This window comes from Neofelis nebulosa, chromosome 1 (assembly GCF_028018385.1).
Source record: "Neofelis nebulosa isolate mNeoNeb1 chromosome 1, mNeoNeb1.pri, whole genome shotgun sequence".
Lineage (NCBI taxonomy): Eukaryota > Metazoa > Chordata > Mammalia > Carnivora > Felidae > Neofelis > Neofelis nebulosa.
In genome coordinates, this window is record NC_080782.1 from 217,621,549 (window position 1) to 217,644,269 (window position 22,721).

Consider the following 22,721-nt stretch of genomic DNA (forward strand, 5'->3'; position numbering starts at 1 on the left):
GACTGGCTTAAAGCGCGGCCGCCCCTATCCTGGCCCCGGGCGCCGGCGGGTCCCCGGCCGCGGAGCCCCAGAGCGGCTGCGCCCCCGGCCCCTATGCGCGCACAAAGCCGGCGGCCGCCGTAACCCTCGGCCCCGCAGCGTTCGGCCGCTGGATCCCGAGCCGGCAGGGGCCCCGGGCGGAGCGGCTCCGCGCGCTGCGCTCCGGCCGCCCAGCGCGGGGAGGACGCGCGGCAGCGCCAGCCTCGGGGCCGCGCTGGTTAGGTAGCAGGGGGGACCGGAAGGATGGCGAGGAAGTAGGAGAGGGTTTCCTGAGATGAAAGATTACTTCCGTCCGGGCTCTGGCCTCTCTCTGGAGCCGGCTCGTTGGGGGCTGGGGAGCGGGGTGCGCGGGGCTCGGGGGCCGCGCCTTGCCACCTGCAGCGCCCGCAGCCGGCGGGACGCGCGCGGCCGGGTCGGGGGGCTAACGCGGGGGGATTCTTGCAGGTGGGACTCGAGGGCATTGCCTAGCGCCCAAGCCATGGTGGCCAAACAGCGGATCCGGATGGCCAACGAGAAGCACAGCAAAAACATCACCCAGAGGGGGAACGTAGCCAAAACCCTGGTAAGGCGGGGGCGGCGCCGACCGGGCCGAGCGGGGCAGGGCCGGCAGGGGCGGGGCGGGGCCGGCGGGCGGGTGGCGGGCTCGGGGCCCGGCCTCCCCGCTCCCCGGCCCGGGCCCGGGCCCGCCCCTCCCGCGGGGTCCCGCAGAGTGGGCGCCGAGTGCCGGGCTCTGGGGCGCGGACCTCGCGGAGCCCTGGCGGGCGGCGAGGGCCGGGTCGGTGGTGGCCCCTCAGGGGGTGGCCGCCGGGGCTACCACGGAGGCGCGGGAGAGCCTCCCCAGGAGAGAACTGGGCCTTTGTCTCCGGGAAAAACGGAAAGTCCCATCCTTCAGGAACAGTTAAACCAACTGCGTGACACAGGACCCGGAACCCAGTAGGTGCTAGAACGTTCGATGAATGAATGAGCAGGTAAATGGAGGCCTCCTATCATCACCCCCTTCCAAGCTCCGACTCCTGGCCTCCACCCTCAACAGACACCCACCAGGATAAGGTTTCCCCTCCAGCCTCTTTGTTATGGCGCTGAATAAGTTGGAGGGGCGCAAAGTGCGAAATGAGGTTCAGACCCATGTTTCCCTCCATCCTCCTTTCTCTCCTAATCCTCTTCTCCAGGGAGGCCTCTCGCTACCGGGCTGAAGTTTAAATGCAACATTACTCTTGTTCACCCTGTACATTCTGACTCATCCTGATGGTATGATCCAGAACTTTGGAGACTAAAGCTTTGTAACTGGACTTTAAAGTAAAATCTGTGCCTTATGCACCAGGGTTAGTTTTAACAAAGCAGAATGTCTTCAAGAGAAAATGCCAGGTCCGTGATTTTGGACACTCAGAGGCATGCCTGGGATGAGTTGTTGGGCAGTGTTGGTCTCCAAGTCTGTGAGCCAAGATGCCTGGAATCTGTTACCCCAGACACTTAAGTGAAGTCCAGCTGAAGCTTTGGGTTTGGCTGGAAAAGCTCGCAGACCTGATGAGGCACTTCCTTTTAGCCAAAGAAATGATCCTGGTTTGAGTAACTGAGCAAAAAGCTAGAGCTGCAATGATCACACCAGAATTCTTGCAAAACTGAGTAGTACCACGGCAGAGAAATCTTAGGATCAAAGTCTGTTCTACTCAGAGCTTTATCCACAGTTCCAGGCTTAACTTATGCTGGAAATTCTCTCATTGGGAGTTAGATCATTTAGTTGTGACTGAACAGTAACATGCTAATATACCATTGAATTGGAACCATTTTTCACATAGATCTATTTTTCCTATTTCTTTTTACTCAGAAAAACAAACCTTGCTGTCCAAATTGACCTTGAGAAACAAATTTTAATCGGTGTTAAAGCACTTAGGGTTTTATATCCCTAGGAGGTCACTTCTTCCTAGATATCATACAGACTAGCTGAGGTACTGAAAATCTCCATTTGTGTGGTTCTTCTGAATGAACTAAGAAACTACAGAACTAACAGTTATGAACTAAACTCAGTTGACAACATATCCCACTGCAAAAGTAGCAACACGGTAACTGATTTGCAAAGCTAAGTTATCCATCCCGGCTTGGTGAACTCAAGGTCAGCCACCTTTAGCTTTTCAAGACCATTAGAAGGTGTTTGAGACCTGGGGGAGGGGAGAGGGCGAGTTAGTGGCTTCAAAATAAGAAAAGAAAATTTAAAAATTGGAGGAAAATATTTAAATATCTAGGAAATGTAGTTACTCTCATTTCAACTCAACTCAACTTTCAAAGCTACATTAGGACGAATGTTTAATCTATGGTGTGAGTGAATTTTAATAGGTTCGGATATACCATGGCTTGGGGCCCTTCAGAAGTGCCTGGTACCTGTGAGGATGTTCAAACGGCCCTACTACATTTGTAATGAAAGGCTCCCAAACCAAGCCATGATGTATGTTTATTTTCAGTTGGCTAGGAGAGCCTTTTGGTTAACTTTATTGTAAATAGGCCAGCATCCAAAAAGAAAACCAAAGTACTTTAAGCCCTAAATCTCATTTTCCTAATTACAGGTCAAACCCAATTATACTTTGAAAGAAGTAACTTGCAAGAGATAACTTGTTTGGGAGGAAATTGGGAACATATGAACAGATTCGAACTGAAAAGTCAGCATAAGCAGTCAGAAATAAACCCCTTCAATTGTATGCAGATGCTTCAGTATTTCATTAGCTAATAGCTATGGAGTAAATCGATATTATTCTCCCAGATAGCAGATATATCCAAAAAACAAAGACGTAATCATTTTGTGATTATACGGTAGTAACTTCTCCAGAATGAAGGGGATTTAAAGTTCAGAGTTCTGAGTTACCCTGCTAGTATATAATCATGGGGGAAACGAGCCCCTGACATTATGAGGGAAGTAACATACTCCTATTTGAAATGAACCATGTCATTTGCAAGATTCTGCTGCTTTTCTTACCTTTACCAGCGATAGATTCAGGCTTAGGTGAATTGCCCCCAAAGGGATTGTGCTGGGTACCGCTTCCAAAACAGGAATTCAGAGCTCTCAAAAGAAAAGGATATATTGGTGTTCTTGAGCTCTGAAAGTCCCCAGATCATATCGAGTCACTGGAAAATGCCATCAAACAGATGTTTGTATTACATAGTCCAAGCTCTGCACGTTGATAATTTGTGTTTTTCTGCAAAGGAAAAATAATGGACTCCACTGCTATCTACACCAGGCCAGTAATTCATTTACAGGCTCCTGAATTCACTTGTTGGCTTTGCTGGAGATCAATGAGCTTTTTATACAGCGTTAGTGGGATGACAGCAACAGAACTGGTTTCTGGTCAACCGTGACAGATGGGTTAGGAAGTTAGTGAAAGAGGGTGGGGACGGGGTGAGTGCCGCACTCTGTTCAGGTAACTTTATTTGATATCTCTGTTATTTACGTGATCTGGCCTTGACCTGGCGTTAGGTGCCAAAGAATGACACAGTGACAACACTGGTTCAAGTTATCTTACGCAGTTATCTAAGACTGATTTTGTCCTCGTCTGGTCAAGAGCGGGCACCTATTCCCTTGCAGTGCGATTTGTTTGTGCAGGCGTGGTGGTGGAAACAAGCTCGTCGAGGACAGAGAATCGAAGGGTTTTAATCCTTGGAGTCTGCCTGCCACTAACACTTTAATCTCTACTCTGGTATGGAGAGAGTCAGGGATAACCCTATCACCAATTAGGAAGTATTTACAAAAAAGGTAATATCCTTCCTAGATCCCGTCTTTACTCTGCTTGACCTAAGAAGCCATATTTAATGACGTTTGTGTGCTTATTCATTCTTCAGTGAACGCTTATTGAGCACCTACTGTGTTTAAGTCCTGTGCCAGGCATTGCTATATACACTGACACGTGAAAGAGACACAGTGCCTGCCCTGGTGGGGTAGGGTCCGGTGGAGAGACAGACAGTAGACACATTATCATGAGAATAAACATGAGATACAAACTGGGATAAATGCTGTGAAGAAAACGTACATGGCGATTTAAGTGGTAAGGGAACCCACTTGAGGTAGAAGAGAGAAGGCTGTCTCAGAAAGTAACAGGTAAGCTGAGAACCGAAGAATTGTTGCCTTATTTATAATAAAATGAATTCTTGTATTGACGTGGGTAACAGCCTATTTCTGGCTCACACACGTGAGGAAATGTTAGTGAGTTATTTTCCTCACTCTAACATCTCCCTTTTTATTGGAGAAGATCGCTATTTTTTTGGATGCCTCTCTCAAAAAAAAAATAGTTTTTCCTTGATCGATTTGATTTTTTTTAATGTTTACTTATTCACGAGAGAGTGAGAGACAGAGTGCGAGAAGGGGAGGGGCGGATGGAGAGGGAGACATAGAATCCGAAGCAGGCTCCAGGCTCTGAGCTGTCAGCCCAGAGCTCGACGTAGGGCTCGAACCCAAAAACCGTAAGATCGTGACCGAGCTGAAGTTCTACACTTAACTGACTGAGCCACCCAGACACCCCCATGGGTTTGATTTTAAGGACCAAGCCGTACCTGCAAATAGACCTAGAGGAGTTGTGGATGGTTGTTCTTAATACGTCTGTGTTTTTAGTTTGAGGGGAGCAGGAGGTGTGCAGGGATTGGGTTCATGTGGGCACAGTAGTGCCATTCTGCTCCCCAGGGAAGGAAGAGATTTCTTCAAAGTGTAAGCTTCATTTGGGTTGAGGAACTTTTCTCATTACAAAATGCTGCTTCCTTTGCATACGCACTCACCGTTGCTGTGGTGCTTCCGCCATTCTGAGAATTTCCACAGCACTCACCTTCCCCATGTTCTTGGCGTGTGGAAGGTTTTGAGAAAATGGCTGTTCTGTGACCTTATTTGGAATCCACAGATTCGGGAATTTAAGATGATTCTGTTGGTGGAAACCACCCAGGCTCTGTAATGAGGCAAGTCTAAATTTGAATCGCAGCCCTTGATCAAATTCACAAACTCTGGGTGTCAGTTTCCCAACCACAAAATGGAGTTGATAACACTTGCCTGGCATGGAGTTGTGAGTGGTGGAAAGAGTGGTTGTAGATTGCCTAGGATAGAGCCTGGCATCCAGTGTGCCTTCAACAAATGGAAGCAATTATTAGTACTCTCATTTGGGACTCCCAAATCACTGTATCAGTTGGGACTTATACCCCATCTGTCCCTAGAATACTTAAGGGTGCCAAGTGCGCTGAGTTACAGGAGTATAAATAAGGTTATTGGTTAATTTTTTTCACACCTATCTGGATCCTTCACAATTGGCTTTATTCAGCTATTCCCTGCCCATTGGGCATTGAGAATGGATCCATCTCACCCATCGTGGTATTCCCAATCTTTAGTAGGATCTAGTAGTACCCCACAAATGTTTCCTGAATGAATGAACCTAATCTTACTTTACCCCATTCCCTTTCAGAGGCCGCAAGAAGAGAAATATCCTGTGGGACCATGGCTGTTGGCACTGTTTGTTTTTGTTGTCTGTGGCTCAGGTATGGGTTTTTCGCTGACTTCATAGACCATGCTGTCCTCTGTCCTTCAAAAACACAGGTTTTATTCACAAGAAAATAGACAAAAAAAAAAAAAAAAGTATACACACACACACACACACACACACACACACATTGTTCTGGGATTCAAGTTAATCTCTGCCTGAAGCCTTCATCTTAATGGGTTTTGATTTGGTCTCTAGTCCAGTAGAGCAAATATGAGTAGAGACAAAATTGATATCCTATCAAATCATAATCATAAAATGATTACACTGAGCAATTAAACTGGCTGTTTACACTTTAGAGTTCAGTAAAACACAGCCTAAAAAGGGCATTTAGAACAGAAAGTGGAACACCTGTCTGTCTACCCAAGGTAGATCCAGATTGCAGAGAAAGGGAGAGGCTTTATGCCTTTCTCAGAGGAAACTCTACAGAACTCATAAATAGAACTGAGCCTTTGACCTGAGCCTCAAGGTGCAGTCACCTCACACTGAAAGGTGGCCAAGTTCAGAGAGCTGTGCTTACACTCACGTGCAAACATGTGCACACACAGGGGAGGCTTGAGCAAAGGATCATGCAGTTGTCTCTAGTTGAATTTGGTTACTGGGAGTCTTGTAATTCCTGGTCCCCATGGGTTGGGTCTCTAAGATAGTGGTAAGTGAGGAATAGTGGGGCTACTTCTAACAAGGCAGGCCTTCCGAGGTTCCCGAGATCTCTCACTCGAAGAAGCAAAACTGCGCACCCCATTCCCAAGGATGTGACTCGAAGGGAATATTTTACCCAATACAGGGAATCCCTCTTCTTTAACAGAGTTTAGCCAACCTCTACTGGAATACTTCTGAGGGTGGAGGGCTCACTTCTTCAAAACGCCTATCCCATTTCTGTACAGCTCTAGTTATGTTAGAGACCTCTTGCACCTTTTGAACTACACTGAACTATCTTTTCAGTAGTTCAGGTGCGAACTCCTAAAACCGCAAGGCACGGACTCATTCTCTTCTGAACATCTTGAATCATCTTGACTCTTCGGATATTTTAAAGATGAGTTTAAATTCCGCAAACTACTTCTCTCAACTTCTCCCTACTTCTCTCAACCTAGCCTCAAAAGATGTGGTTTCTAGACCCCTCTTCCGGGTACACTCCATGAGTGTCTTAAAGTATACAACATTTGCAGCTGTAGAAGTTGGTCTAGAAGGGGTGTGACTGCTACAGAAGCATTAGGATTGCCACTGCCCTTGATCCCATCACTCTGCTTCTATTAATGTGACCCAAGCTTCAGTTTATTTTCAGCAGTCACAGCACATCCTAGACTCACATCGAGCTAAAGGATAGCCTGGCCCCTCCAAACTCTCCTTAACATAAGTGCTCTACAAGCTTCAGAGAAGCATGTACATACCTCCCCCCAATCCAGAGCTGTCCCTTACCCCATCACACGTTGTTTATTTTGTTCATGACCCTCATCAACGTATGACATTATTTACTTTGCTTCTTTATTATATATTTCCCACTGCTGGGACATAAGCTCAGGGAAGGGAATGTTTATTTTCCACTAAACCGGTAGATTCTTACAAGTATTTAGCATATAGCGAGTGCTCAGTGTGGTTGGCTGAATGGATTCACGGATGGGTGGATGGATGAGTACAGCAAGATGTTCCCCATACTATAGATATCCAGCTGACTTTCTTGAGACCCAATATAAAGCTTCATGAATATTTCTATTAAAATTTTATTGTTGGTTGTCAGTTGTCTTTTTATAGCAGAGCCACAAAGTCTAGAAATACAGAAGAACATACATAGTAAATGGCTTGCCGAAATTGCATTATCATGTACGATATGGTCAGTGACATATGATATGGTCAGCGTATCGCTTTCATCAGCGATGCGTAGTTCAGAACGCTGTACAAAATTCCGAGGAATATGGTGCATTAATGCAGCATTTCCATCACTGCCTGCATATTCGTCTGCCGTGCGTTGCCTCAGATGATTGGTCTCTGATTTTCACCCAAAAACAAAACAAACAAAAAACCATGTGCCTTTAGCAAGCCATACAAAAATCAAGAAAAATAAATCTATGTGAAAAGGTGATCTGCCCTTTCAGGCCTTATGGCCAGCCTGTAGATTGTTAGATCTTGAACCTTGAGCCTCCTATCTAATCATCTTTCTTTGCCAGCTTCATAGTCTCAGAAAGTATACTGTACCTCCAAGTCACTGATAAAGTCTAGACTTGGAGAAGCCCATGGAACACAATTCGAGACAACTCCCTCCAGGTTGACTTTGAACCTCTCTGCAAAACTTGCACAAACAATCATTGTGTCTTGGGGGCTTGGCGGGGTCCGCTGTGTGCCTGGCACTGTGCCAGGCTTTGGAACAACCACTTTCAGGAGGCTGCAGGCAACGGGAGAGGCAGATAAGGAAGCTGTCAGTTGTACCTAGGGCAAGAGTTCTATGATAGCAGAGTGCCCAGAGTGCTTGGTGGGCACGGATAAGGGACTGTGTTAGCCTGCTCAGGCTGCTATAACAAAATACCACGGGCTAGGTGGCTTAGAAGTAGCAGAAATTTACTGCTCACAGTTCTGGAGGTTGGAAATCAGATTAGGGTGCCAGCCTGGTCTGGTGAGGACCCTTTTTCCGGTCGCAGACCTCTCCTCATATCTTCATATTGTATCCTCACATGGCAGAAAGGGTAGGGAGCTCTGTGGGGTCTCTTTTATAAGAGCACTGATCGCATTCATGAGGTCTCCACCCTCATGACCTAATCAGCTCCCAAAGCCCCCACCTTCTACCACCATCACATCGGACATCAGGATTCCAGCACGTGGATATGGGAGAACACAATCAGACCATAGTGGGGACTTCTCAGTCATACTGAGCAGAAGAGAAAGTTTCCCAGAGGAGGTGCCATTTGTGGTGAGTTTTGAAGGACAAACAGCCAGACAAAGGAAAGGTTGTTCCACATGAGAGATTACTACGTGACAAAGGCACATAGACTTGAGATAGCGTGCCGGGCTCAAGAATGGCCAAAGCCCAGTGGCAAGGACCTGTGAGTCATCACGCAGCCCGTGTTGTCAGGGGCTACAAAGGTACAGAGCCAGTATTGTTTTCTTTTTTGGCGTCCAGATACATATTAACCGGTGCCCTCCCCAGTCTGCACTGTGAGGTAGCACATGGAGGGGGTTAAGTCGATAAAGTGATTTGGTCTGTTTTTCTCAAACCGGTGTTAGTTCTCAATATCCACCCTTTTCAAAGGGCTTGAAAACCTTCTCTACATTACACTTTAATTAAAATCTTGCCAGGCTATCGGTCTATATAGTAGGAACTGTATCTCCTCCCCCCGCCCCCCCCCCCCCAACCTCCGGGTAAATTGGGACATCTGCTGACAGCAGTCTCTTGGAACCCTCCCAGTCTCCATTCGTTTTCTCAGGGATCAAGTACATTGGCTCTGTTATCCTTTCTGGGATGGGAGATCTATCAGGGGGCTGGAATGGGAGCCTGCAGGGCCCAGAGACATGGATTTAAAGTGGCTAAGAGGACACAGCACTTACTAGCATGCCACACCCCCCCTGTCTGAGAACAGCCTGTTCTCTCCCGGTGTCGCTTCTTTAAATCCTTGTCGTCAAGACCGCGTTGCTTTTATGGAGAGGCTAGTTAGGAGTTGGTTAACATGTTACCATGATCCCTAAGTAATGGGCTTCATCTCTTTTTTAATCGTAACTAAAAATAATCCACTAACCCACCTTTAATTTTTTCCTTTTTTTTTTTTTTTTTTTGCTAACTTACCTTTTTTTTTTTTTTTCCCCTGCAAGCCTCAGCTCAAGTCAGGCACTGTTCTCACAGAAATGTGTCACTCTTCTCAGCTTGTCCTTGGTGCTGTGCCCTTCCTTCTATCTTTGTACGCGTGCTTTTCTAAGCCAAACATGTCATGAAAAACACAATAACTCCTTTAGGTCTGTCCCGGTTGCCACCTCGCTGGGATTAGTCACGATTCAGTTCGTCTTGCAGAGCCTACTGCCCTTCTTGAGTTTCTCCTCCTTCAGGTGGTGGGGCCAGTGTCTTCTCTATATTTAAGAGAGTGTCATGTCCTAACAGCTAGCCATGCCGTCTGTGGGTTCCTCTGCCTCATGTCACGAGCCTTCCTGGTGAGAGGATGACGGAAGCCTCGTGTCACTATTCTCTCTGAGGCCAGGTGGCTGGCAGCTCATATGTTGTATATTTTTATACAGACAGGGAAAATATGAAAGCTTCCAATATTAACGAAGGTGCTGATCAATGATCTGATTCTCTTGAAAGACAACGCTCCCATCACCTCACTCTGTTGACCCACTCTTCCCATGATGATTGGTTGGGCAAAGTGCTCTTTTTAGAAATAGTGTCCGTGTACCTAGGATAGGTAAATATTTGGGTCAGGCAAGTAATAAGGAATGCACATCGTATCCGTTCTCCTGGCGAGATTGTGGGAAAGGATCAGGACCGGGGAAACGTTGGCATTTAGGCTCATGCACTCTTATTGGCCACCCTTACTCCACTTCGTGTGGAAAAAAAACAAGTTAACGAACCTCCAAGAGGTCACAGGACCCCTTAACTATACGGGGAGTGATGTGTCACAGCAGTCTTGACCCCTTGCTTCTTGGCTTCTTCCCTGTGGCCTTCCTCATTCTCCACACATGCCTTTAATGCCTGCGGTGCTGATAAGAACAAGATAACAAAAAAGAAGGGAGAAGAACCAGGAGAGCAGCAAGGGTACAGAACGCAGAGGCCCCCTGGCACAAACATGCACCCAGGGAACACTCACCCCCTCATCAGGAAATCAGATAAGAGCACCAGACCTCCTGAGGCTGCCCTGAGGCCCCCAAGATGTGAGTCCAGCCCAGGTACACGGTGGTAGCCTCTAATACATTACCCCGTTGACATGCAGTTGGAAGGAGGCTATCTAAATGCACCCCTCTTCAAAGTAAATTTCCACTCTCCATGATTGCAAAAGGACTCTTAGTCAAGACGCTTCTTTGAAGCCTGACTGGTTGGCAGGAACAGGATGAGAGATGAAGAGGCCTCAGAGAGGAGGGTAGTTCTGGAATCTGCCAGAGGTAGGTTCAAAGGCTAAGATTCACTGTCAGCTGGACAACCTTGGACACGTTATTTACTCTCTGTATCGATTTCCTTATTGATCAACTAGGGATAAGAGTAGCCCCTCCAAAGGGCATTGACTGGCTCCGGGGATATTAAGCGCTGGCCCACAGCTCGACACCTGCAGCCTCAGTCACTACCACCATCCCCATCAGCGTAGCCCCGATAGCGGCACCGTGGGTGGGAGGGACTGGTGTGCCATGGGTGGGGGGGGGGGGCTCAGGTTTCCATTTGCTTTACATCTTTCCCGGCTGGGCCTTCCGTGGGCAGCCCATGAGCAAGGCTCAGCCACTCACATGGGTCTCGCTCTTCAACGGTAGGCCCGGCCTCTTCGCTCCAAGGATGAGTGTCTGCAGTTTGATAACATTCCATTCCGAGGGTGTGAGCCTATCTTTCCATGATAAAGCTTCAAAATCTTCCCGACCTCCCCACGCAGGGGAAAGGAGGAACCCACCTACAGACTAAAATCAACAAACAGGGGTTTGTAGTTTACGTCGATATCAGAAATATCTATTTCTGATATGTCGACCTGAATACACCACTGTTTTGCTATAAAAGTTCTCTTGGTGAGATACAAAAGCTCTGGGAACAGTACGTTCTTTTGAGACACAGTATTATCCAGATAGAGGACATCTCAGGGCCATATGGTTCTTTGTTTTGTATAATTTGGTAACTAGCTGTACGGTTAGTATATACATCCTATCAGAAATCTGAAACCTGTTTCTCAGAAAGCCTGTTACGAGAAAACGTCATATGAGGTTTATGTTATGAGTTATGAGTGTCCTCAGATAATTACTCCAAACTTTTCTTGTTCAAGTCTTGCTTGGCCTGGGACTTTGTTTTGCTTGGGCCTTTTTAACTGGTTACATTTGTCTTTACTTGATTTCCTAGGGCCCCAGATCCACACTGAAGCCTTAAGGATTCAAGCATCCCGCCCCCCGCCCAGCCCCCCTTAGAGACTCTGCTGTGTTTTTCTTCTCTTTTTATAAAAACACTGTCTTCCATTTCTGCAGGCAGTGGGGCCTCTTTCCAGATAAGCACCTAATCCTGTCTCTCCTGGCCCTTGGTTTCAAACCTGCCTCTTTGAGAACCGTGTGATAGCTTCTGAAGAGTGCTGGTTTTTATCTCGAGACTCAGAGACAAGCGTGACCCAGAATGTCTGTCTGAGGCGGCAAAGATGCCATCGCTCAGACCGGCCCGCCGCTATCTCTGGGAGACACTTGCAGTCCTGATGCACTGCCCCAGACCATGAATGCCATGAATGAAGCCAGTCACCCTGCTGTAACCCTGGATTTTCCTCTACTTTTGTCCTCAGCTCCTTTAAGAGTTTTCTAGACAAGGATTCTGAGGCCACGCCCAAGCTCCGGGGGGGGGGGGGGGGGGGGGGGGAAGTGTGCTGCAATTGATTAACAATGTCCATCCTACACCTGGTGTGGACAGCGGGGTCCCGTGCTCCCCCTTGCCATCCCTGGCCTTTCCGTGATGGGAGTGCCATGGGGTTCACAGGACAACTGTCTTCCGCATTCCCAGCTTTCCTCTTTGACCAGAATGCCCCCTGGACTCCACGAGATTGATTAGGTCTTTTCCTTAACACGTTCGTTGTCCAGACAATCGGGCTGTTTAGTCAGCATATACGCGCATCTTGTGATCCTGTAGCATGATTTCCCTTCTCCGAGCCCCGTGTGAAGCTGCACGGTGACAGATGGCAGCGGCCCGAGACCAGGCTCTTTGCAACCTGCTTGTCCCCTCCCCTGTCCTTACCCCTCACTGAGGTTTCTACTGGGATTAATGGAGTCCCCGTTTAATTCCTATTATCCCTTGATTCCCAGAGGGAAACTCTCACACATCAGCCGTGCCCCAGCTCCCTCCCTCAGACCGTTTCTCCCTCATGTATTCCTAATTTCAATTTTATTTCTCTCTCTCTGGCCAAGCCTGATATTCATTTCCTAATTAGGGATTATGAGAATTTTAATGGTTACTGAAGCCTGAGCATTCTTGAAACTGATGAGCTTATATCCCCCATCAAAGGGGAACCTCTCGGGTAATAGGATTAACGAGTGGCTGTTATTTCCTTCAGACTTTTCTATTTCCCCGTGTGAGCATATATGACTTTTATAATATAGAGAAATACAGAAAACTTTTATAATCTAGAAAAAATTAAGTGTATCTTAAGAAGAAAACATCTTGACTAGTGGTTTTTAGCCTGTTTTTAACAAGCAGCCAAACTCTGTTCATATCTTAGGAACAAATGAAAGAGCAGCTGTTCTGGTGGAAGTGGGATCTGTGTGAGTGTGTGTGTGTGTGTGTGTGTGTGTGTGAGAGAGAGAGAGAGAGAGAGTGAGTGTGTGTGTATTTGTGTGTGTGTGTGTGAGTAGGCGTGTGTGTGCATTTGTGAGTGTGCATATGTGTGAGTGTGTACATATTTGTGTGTGTTTACATTTGTGAGTGCGCTTGAGAGTGTGAGCGGATGTGCGTTTGTGTGTGTGTATGTGTTTGCGAGTGTGTGTCTTTGTCTGTGTTTGTGTAGGGGGTACCTCCGGTGTTGCTGGATATTCTGGGTTTTTTCCATCCCCGGACAGGAACAGACATCTGGACCCTCTTTGCCCATCAAATAGGAAGCTGCGTCTGGCCCAGAGCTGGCCTCTGTCATGACAGAGCTCATGCCTCTGAGCAAACGGCCTGCTAGGTTTATTTGGCACATGAGTTGTGAGTAGTCACACTGTTTCTGGGCAGGGACATTGCTTTCATCTGTCGGTTAAGGGGCTGTAGGCTCCCATATCCCCCAGGGAATCTGCCTGTGGACACAGGGGAGGTGGGAGAGATAGCATGTCATAGACCAGGGCATTTTTCAGGACAGCCTATTCAGAACGGATATGAAGAAGTGATTCCCTGAGATGTTCTTGGCTGGGCCTGAATCCCTCCCATTCCCCAGTCTCATGTTTCAGGTGGTCCAAGGATCTCCCTGTACAGAAGGCCTCTCCATTTCTGGAAGGGCCAACACCCCTGTCCTTCCTAGGACCTACTGTTTCTGCTGAGAACAGTGTGGAGGAGGGAAAGGATCAAGCCACGTGTGTGCCAGCTCCAGGGCCAGCCTCCCTGGGTTTGAAACCCAGCTCTGCCACCTACTAGCCATGTGGCCTTATCCAGCTTATGCCCGTTCTAAGCCTTGGTTCTCCCATTCTTAGAAGACATGAGAATGGTCCCTAACTCCTAGGACCTTGGGAGTTGATTGTTAGTCATTATATTCATGGCCCTTAGTCACGCTCTCTCCCCACATCTCAGCCTCCCAGGCAAGGTTCTGACCAAGACTCTGAATGCTCACAGAGAAAGAAAGATAACATTTGGATCTTCCTAGTGATTTTGCTTTATGGTGGTAAGAAAACTTGTAGGGGGGAGCATACTAGCTCTGAGATCCTGAGGAAGCTGTGGTGATGTCAGCCAGAGGTCGGTGGGGTCACCTCTGTAGGGGCAGCGGGAGCCTCCTCTCTATTTCTAGAAAGAATTCTTTATATGAACTAGCTAATAGGGATGAGCAGGACCTGTTCATACAACTGTCTTGGCTACTTACTATACACGTATATTTTCTCTTCTCGTCACATAATCCCTACGAAGGAGCTATGGTACTCGTTTTTCCAGATCGTAAAACTGAGGCTCCTAGAGGAAATCAGCTAGCATCGCACAGCTAAAGAGTGAGAGAGCCAGTACCCAAACCTGAACTCGAAACCCTATTACGCTGCCTTCCCTCCCTCTTACCACTTCTCCCAAAAGTACTACCAAGCAGAAGGTTTCCACCCACCTTAGGCCTTCAGCATATGACCATGTATCGAAAAGAATTCCTGTTAAAACATCTCCTACTTTCCCTGCCAGAAAAGGTGCGTTGTCCAGAGGTTCCACGTATACAGCCATCCTGGGTCTGCTCCCAGATGGATAAAGCCTTGACCCAGCCGTGGGCTGCTTGTTGACTGGGCCACCGGGGCACCCGACCTCCTTACCCTTTTCTGGACCTTGCTCCAGGACAGATTTGAATTCACCATGTCTACAGGTCGACCCAAAACACTGGCCTTTCCTGGGGACCGCCAGAACTGTCTCGAAATTGTGACACCCAAAGTGGCTGTCACTCCCCTGAGACTGAGAAGCAGGATGTTTGAGGAGCTGGGCAGCCTTGGAGAAGGTCTTCTATTTCACCACAAAGGGAAGACTGAGGACATGCCTCTGCCGAGAAACTCCTGCCTCGAGACCTGACATGGACACTCTGGAAAAGATGTCTCCTCAGCCACTGGCTCCCTCAAGGTGACCTGCATCCTCCCTTGTTCCATGCCCTGTACCCTGTGCCTCATGGAGCATTTGGGTTTGTGTCTGGTCTGCGGCTCGAAGAGCGTTTCTGCTGTCTGCCATTTTACTGTGGATAAAGGGCATTACGCTCTTTGCTAACGTCCCTTCTCTTCACAGTGCCTTTCTGCCCTCTATCCCAGGCACCTCTGTCTTTCCTCTCGTCTCCATCTCTGGAGACGCTACCAGGAAATGCTACCGGAAATAGCATCATGCCTTCGACTCCCTTTGTGCTGATTCTTCCTGAGAGCTTAACCCGCCTTTGCGACGTCTCCTTTCTTGACGTTTCTACTTGTCTCTCACAGGACCTATACTTTTTCCTACCAGCTTTTTCATTTTTTAAATGGAAAATAATCAAAATGATGTGATTTCTAGAGTGGTCTTGTCCTCCTCAATGGTATTCCTGTGGCTTCTCTCAATCTCTCTTCTCAGCAACTCTCTTGAGCTCGCTTATCATCAACCTTATTTTCAATAAAAGTGGCCTTCTGAAGCTTCCTGTTATCTTGCAGGCAACTCCGGCAGCCTCCCACTCTCTAGCTGTCTCCCTTCTGTCACCCCTGTGTCCTGGCGCTCCCAGTTAGCTGAGGTAGGTCTATCTCCAGGGTAAGAGTGGGCTGGGATGACACAGTCCCAGGCCTTAAGGAGTTTATGGTCTTTCATGACTTTCCTTCCCTGCCAAAGACCGAGCTCTTGCAACATCGGAATCTAAAAGCAGTTATTTGATGTTGTTTCTTGGTTCACAAAATAATTCTCTGAGGTTTATGATATGTTTTCCTCCATGCTCTTTGCAATTATTCACCTTTCATTTTCCTCCAAGAAATATTTACTGAGGACCTGCTACGTGCCTGGTGCTGAGCTAGGCCCAGGGTGGTCATGAGCAAAATCATCCACGGTCCCTGCTGTCCTGGAGCCTACAGTCTGGTGGGAAAGCAACATAAGTTCACCAAGTAGTCATGTTGAAACCTGCGCGATTTCAGTCATGAAAGCGGAGGAGAGACATGTAAAGCTGTGAAAGCGTATAAGGCAAAAGGCTGGGCAAGTGGTTCTCAAAGTGTGGTCCCTGGACCAGCAGCCTCAGCATCACCGGTGACCCAGTTAGAAATACACATTCTCAGGGCACCTGGGTGGTTCAGTCAGGTAGGCATCCTACTCTTGATCTCAGCTCAGGTCTTAATCTCAGGGTCCTGAGTTCAAGCCCCACGGTGGGCTCCCCCCTGGGCATGAAGCCTACTTAAAAAGAAATACACATTTTCATTTCCCACTCTAGACCCACTGGATTAGAAACTCTGGAGGTGGGGCCCAGCCTCTGTTTTCATACATCCTCAGGAGACTACCATACACACACAGGTTTGAGAACTCTTGCCTCAGATGGTCAAAGAAAGCTTCTCTGCAGAAATAAGTTCTGGATTATAAAGGAAAACTAGGCAATAGGGTAGGGCGGGAGAAGTATTTCGTACAGAAAGAGTGGCATATGGAAAAGCCCTGTAGTAAGAGCAGAGAGTTTTGAAAACATGAGGGATTAGCCCAGGAGAGAAGAGTAATATAAGATACGTCTGGACAGGTTGATAGGACCAGGATATATAGGTCAGGGAGGCCACATCAAGGATTGGGCAATAGGAAGCTTTTTGATGTGCTTGAAACACAGGGATGACACAATCTTACTTGTTTTCATTTATTTTTTTTTTCAACTTTTTTTTTTTTTTTTCTATTTTTGGGACAGAGAGAGACAGAGCATGAACGGGGGAGGGGCAGAGAGAGAGGGAGACACAGAATCGGAAACAGGCTCCAGGCTCCGAGCCATCAGCCCAGAGCCTGACGCGGGGCTCGAACTCACGGACCACGAGATCGTGACCTGGCTGAAGTCGGACGCTTAACCGACTGCGCCACCCAGGCGCCCCACTTGTTTTCATTTAAAGAATAAATCTAGCTACAGTATGGAGCAAATATTGCAGAAGAGCAAGGGTAGACCAGTTGGAGGTCATGGCAGGGGTCTGGGGAAAGATGGCGGTAACTTGCACGAAGGTGGTTTCTGGAGGGATGGAGAGAAAGTGCATAATCACAAGATTCATAAAGTCCACAGGTGTTGGTAATCAGTTGGAGGTGCCGAGGATGACTCTTGCGTTTTGAGTTTATATGCAAGATGGAGGGTAACGAGGCCAAGTTCGGCAGTGGGAAGGGATCCTGAGAAGGTCCTGTTGAGTTTGAAGCGTCTTTGAGCCACCTACGTGTAGATATCAATTCAATGATGGAAGGTGTGGGTCTGGAGCTCTGGGAAGTCAGGGCTGGCAATACACATAGGTGAGTCAGCAAAAGCTAAGGGCCAACTAAAATTGTGGGACAGGGTGAAGTCACCCGGGAAGTGAGAATGTGAGACATGAGTGAGAATAGAAGAAAGCCCGAGTGCTCATTGAGAGGTGTCATTATTCTTGTTTATTGGTCAGATGGAGTTAGGATGACCCCTGTAAAACTCATTTAGTGTAAAGAGCCAAAGAGAAGAAAACTAGAAAACCAGGGAAATATAGTGTCACAGAGGCCAAGGGATGAGAGGGTATAGGAGGGAGTGGTCAACAATGGTGAGTCAGGAAGTCAGGCAGGAGGTAGCTGGAAACTGCCCATTGGATTAAGTGACATGGAAGGCGCTTTGTGTCCCTAGCAAGAGATACTTTCGGTGGAGTGAAGAGAGCAGGAGCTAGAATAAAGTGGATTGAGGTGGGAATTGAAAGCAAGGAAATGGAGAAAGTGAGTATAGACAGTTTTTTAGAAATGGTTGCAAAGTGGAAGAGAGGGCACCTGTTGGTAGCAGATGTGGACTGGGGAGGATTGTTCCGGTTCATTTGATTGTTGAGTGTGAATGTTTCTTGTGTGCTAAAGCCTGAGGATTTCGTTGGAAGGGGATGGTTAAATAAAAGATGTGACCATCCGAGGTCACCAAAGATCAGGATGCCAAACACAGGTTGGAGAGGGCAGGGGCCCTGGGATTCTGTAGCTCCTGCGCTAGCCTGGATTTTTCTGAACCCAAATGACTTGCCCGAGGCCAGATGCCCTGACCTGGAATGTCTGCCTGTCCCTCCTTTCCTTGGCATCTCTCTTCCCTGCTGTCTGGCTTACCCACGGCCCCTTTCCTACAGCCTGCTCAGCTGTTTTCTCAGCTTTGTTCACCCACTGTTAAGTTATTAACTTGTCAGGGTCCAGACTCCCCACTTCCTTTCCCACTTTGAACCCACTGTTGGCTCCCTTCCTGGTCGCTGCCTCGGGAAGCCAGCACGTGGAAAGCCAGGGTGACTCTGCGGGTCATTACTGGCAGGCACAGAGACGTACAATTAACGTAATTGCTCTAGAATGTTGAAGGCTTCTTAAAGACATTGATACAACTGAAAAAGGAATAATAAACGCAACCCACTCTCCCTTATCTCAAAGGTGAAGGCAAATGGTGAACTTAAAACAGACTTTATTCAAAGTAATTTCTCCAACCAGGTTCCATTTTAAAGAGTCACCTGTACACCTGTTAAGGACCATCAGATTTTTACATTTAATTCACGGATTCAGTAGGGTCAAGGGTGATCTTTAGTTCTTAAAGCAGACTTAGGAACTGGTAAGTTGCTTTACCAGAAGTGTTGCTACTCCGAAACAAAAAAAAATCTCATCTAAGACTCTTTAGAGAAATTTGCAACCGTTCCGAAAAGAGAATTGAGTGGCTTTATCATTACCAAGCACTTTTGAAGTCATGAATTAACTTAATGGGGCATGATGGACCTAAGGCACAGACTGTTTCCTATTTGTTGACCTACTTTCCGCTGATAACGATGTCCTGTCTAAGGCTAAAATGAAGGGAGAAATAACATTTTTGAGCATTTTATTATGGGCAGATTTTTTTTTGCTTCTATCATGATCTTCATTCCTTGCCATCCTCTGAGATGCACATTATCTACAGCTTTACCAGTAGAGAAAGCAGGGCTCCGGAACTGTGTGGGAGTTTCCCGAAGTTCACACCACTAGGGAGTGGCAGGTAGCACTTGGTACTTGAGCTCTGGTCTCACGCTCACGCACGGAGAAGCAGCGGTCATGACCGGAGAGATGGTAACAATAGCAGTAGCTCCCACGCATCGAGCCCTCAGTGTAGGCAGAGCCTTCCTACGTGTCGTTATCGTTTAATCCCTATGACAGCACCGCAAGCACCATGGTTCTCATTTCACCCAAAAGGAGGTGGTCTGGAAAACGTTAACTAATCCGTCCGGTGAAGAACTGGAATTCAGACCTAGTTCCATCTGACCCTGCCCTTCCACGGTAGACTTGTTTGTCAAGGTTAGGGATGCTTCCCTGACCCCAAGAACAAAACATGAGGCATGGTAGATATAGATATTCTTTTTCCTAATGTTGTCCAATATACAGCTGCCTCCCAGCACTCCCGTTGAACCGGAATACGGCATGTTTATTTAACGTTTGTTCCTTGTCAGCCCTGGCAGGGGAGGACAGGAAGGTCAGCCATTTCTGTGAGCTTATCCATTTGGGGAAGGTACTTTCTCACCCCCTCAGCAACTTCTGCTGTCAAGACCCACCCCCAAACCTGGGATGGGCCAAGGAAACTTCCGAGCACAACCATAATGGAGGATCACAAGTTGTTGAATTCACTCCTTCGCTGGACGCCGAGAGGACAGTTCACACAGAACTGGCTAACTTCGATTTTCTGTGTAATTCTAAACGGTCTTTGTGTTCAGCTTGGTCGATAGCAACATAGTAACAGAAGAGGGCCCAGCACAGGCTGGTTTGGTAACACCAGAGAGGTGAGCAGAGATCATCACTGAAATAAAGGACGCAGAAGCAGAAATGAGAGCCCAGAGCACAGCCAACCAGAGCTGTTTGGGTCTCAGATCAAATACCTTGCACACCCCGCGCCAATACTCCATCGGGGTCTTAGCAATGACTGTTTTTCATTATGGTCACACTGAACCTTCGTGAAAAATTAATATTATGTCAGGTTTGGTGTATATCCAATTTAGGAGAGTAGTGATGATGCGTGCAGGGTTTTTGTTTTGGTTTAGTTTCGGTTTTTTAGGAAAAAAATGCATTCGTGCTTTATCTTTCCTTCAAATCTAGCTGTCCAAGGAAGATCCCCCAAGGCCCTGTGTGTTACTAACCTCTGCACACCCAAAGCACAGTACCTGGGGCACAGTACGTGCTCACTAACGTTAGATGATGGAATGTCAAGGGCTTGTTTCCCGAAGGTTCTGGATAGCCTGCTTTAGCGTGGCCGCTCAGCTCGTCCCTGTTTATCCTGTTTTTAGACGGGATTAAATGAAATGATACCCAGCCTCACCTCCAAGAAATCATGCAGCACGTTGTAGTGACAGTTCTCACCTGTTCTCGTCCTCATCAAGCCTGACCACCATTGCCCACTGGGGAGGGCGTAACAAAGACGCTGCGGCCTTATTTTCCCCGGGACACATTTAACCCCAACAGCTAGAACCGGGCTGGGGGAGCTAACTCGCTCTTAGCAAGATAAGCGGGGGTGCCAGGTGGGCTTCCAGGCTCCCCACCCCCTCGGTCAAAAAATCCTGGTGGCTCTGGATGAGAGGTAGCGGCATTTCAGAGAAGTTACAGGCAGCCAGAAGATCTCGCATCAAGGGCTACCGGCATCCAGGGGCCCGGTTTGATGCATCTGCTCCAAGCACCTGGCCTGCATTCCCTGCTCAGGGGCCGCTCATTTTCCAGGTCACTGCCGTTTTGAAAAGGCAGCCTCGATGACCTGTGAAATGAGTGCAGTGCCTGTATGAAAGCCCTGTCCCCTCTCCCCAGCAGCCACAGGACACTTCTGGGGAAGGGGGCCAAATCCGTGAGCGCCTGAGGGATCTCTGGCCTGAACTCCTGATGGAATTAGCAGGAGTTATCTATAAATCCCCGAGGCATCCATCAGCAGACAGAGCAAGGCTGCCTTTTTAAAGAAGTTCACCGACCTCTTGTTAACTTAACTCCTTGTTAGGAAATATCTAATCAGCTGGATGCTAACATGTCAAGGGCCCAGGGGTCAGCAGAAGCAGGGTTCGCTGTGGGCTTGGGTTTCCAGCTGTGTGCTGCCTGCTATCTGAGCTGTCTTGTTTTCCTCTTTCAGCTATCTTTCAGATCATTCAGAGCATAAGGATGGGCATGTGAGAAGGCCTGGGGATTTGACCCTGCCCCCCCCCCTCTGGAGGGCGGAGGACCACTTAAGCTTTTAGCCAGGGATTTGTGGGAAGCAAACAGCCACACCGAGTAGAAAAAAAAGGCTCCCTCCATTGTTCCCTGATCACTTCATCGTGGATGTCAGACCACATTGCCTTCTCACAGGACATCTTGGTACATCCGTATTCTCGAGCGGAAAGGACATTTTGCTTTTCTGTTGGTGGGATTGGTAGCTCCCAGATGTCTGCGGCAGCACCCTGTCTGGTTTTGCCCCTGGTCTCACAAATGTATGTATGTGGCCCTCCGAAGGATCACCAGGTTACTTTCTATGGATACAGCCTCTCCTCCGTTGGGGATTGGTTTTACGAATAAATGTCTTTGTTCAACCTTATACCATGTGTGGGTTACAGTGAGAAACCTGAAGTGAAGAACATGCCAGAATAGCTCCAGGTGGGGTTGGGGTGGGGGGTGGGGGACAGGACTAGACGTTTGGGAAGGGGTCAAGGAATCTGTGGCTGGGGAATTAGAGCTAGATTTACCTTCGAGGTCTTGGCCCAGAATGAAGCCCTGGGATGCTCTCATGACCTTGGATTTTCCACACATTTTACTTTTTTACTCTTTTTTTTTTTTTGGTTTTGGGCGGGGTTTTTTTGTTTGTTTTTTGTTGTTCTTTTTTTCGATGCAGAAAAGCCTACACGAGGTTCGTGTCAAGGTTCGATTAGCTGTTATCTGCTCTTTGTCTGTCTTAGGACTTGACGAGGAGCAGGTGTCTGAGGCCTCTTTATGAAAACCAGCCAACCTCAGGACCCAAGAGGGGTGGAGTCTCATCTCACTCTGGGTGGTCAGCCTGGAGGCTGGGAGAGTTTGGCCCAGGGCTGGTGGGTGCACACCTCTCCCTGGCCAGCCTCCCCACAGCCCCTCAGAGTGTGGTCTGCCTACATGGGCATCCCAGTGTGTGGCGGGGGTGGGGCAAGTGGGAGATGCATCTCAAAATGCAGACTCCGGGGTTCTACCTCAAGCCTGCTCAATTTAAGTGCGGCAGATGGGGCCAACGCTAATGTTTTGTACAAGCTGCCTGGGTGAGGCTTACACACTCTAAATTTTCAGGACCACGATCCTGAGAAGGCCCGGCTAAAGAGAAAGTTTTGTCCCATTCCAAGCAGCAAAGACAGCCCCCGCTGAAGCTTGCTATTAAGCGAGGCCTATCCTGTGGGCACGGCTGGCGGAGGAAGGGGAGAATCGGCCTGCTCGGTTGTTCTGACTTCTGCTACGGCCTCAGGAAGTCCGAGAGGTGACCACAGAGATCGGGATCGAGATTAAAGATGTTCAGTGTGCAACTTTAAACAGTCCTGTGTTGCTTCTTAAAATTCCATCTTTGCATTCTTAGCAATTTTGTTCATTCCTCAATATTGGGAGAACTTTAAACATGGAAGCGGTGGCAGTGGCCAGGACTTCTGCCAACCACTCCGGGGGCTTTGTTGGAAATGGTGCACTTGGAAATGGGGCGGGGGGGGGGGGAGCTTTTTGTCCACTGGAGTCTTTTACGAAACCCAGACCCTTCAGTGATATTCTTTAGGGCCTTCTTT

At 48.0% G+C, this 22,721-nt stretch overlaps 1 protein-coding gene across 8 annotated transcripts; it reads left to right on the top strand.

The window, feature by feature from the left end:
- The first annotated feature begins 118 nt into the window (after positions 1-118).
- On the top strand, positions 119-22,479 carry SERP2 (stress associated endoplasmic reticulum protein family member 2). 8 transcript variants are annotated; one of them, XM_058684654.1, is made up of 5 exons: positions 119-293; positions 484-601; positions 5,463-5,535; positions 14,693-14,940; positions 21,086-21,526. In XM_058684654.1, exons 1-4 carry the CDS (start codon positions 283-285, stop codon positions 14,890-14,892), a joined length of 402 nt encoding a protein of 133 aa, XP_058540637.1. In that variant the 5' UTR covers positions 119-282; the 3' UTR covers positions 14,893-14,940; positions 21,086-21,526. The 8 variants fall into 8 exon arrangements, 6 of the variants coding, with proteins under 6 accessions (XP_058540637.1, XP_058540651.1, XP_058540613.1 ...); XM_058684668.1 differs by having other exon boundaries at positions 126-261; XR_009248760.1 differs by lacking the exon at positions 119-293 and adding an exon at positions 21,885-22,010 and having other exon boundaries at positions 335-601; positions 21,086-21,309.
- Positions 22,480-22,721: the final 242 nt, after the last annotated feature.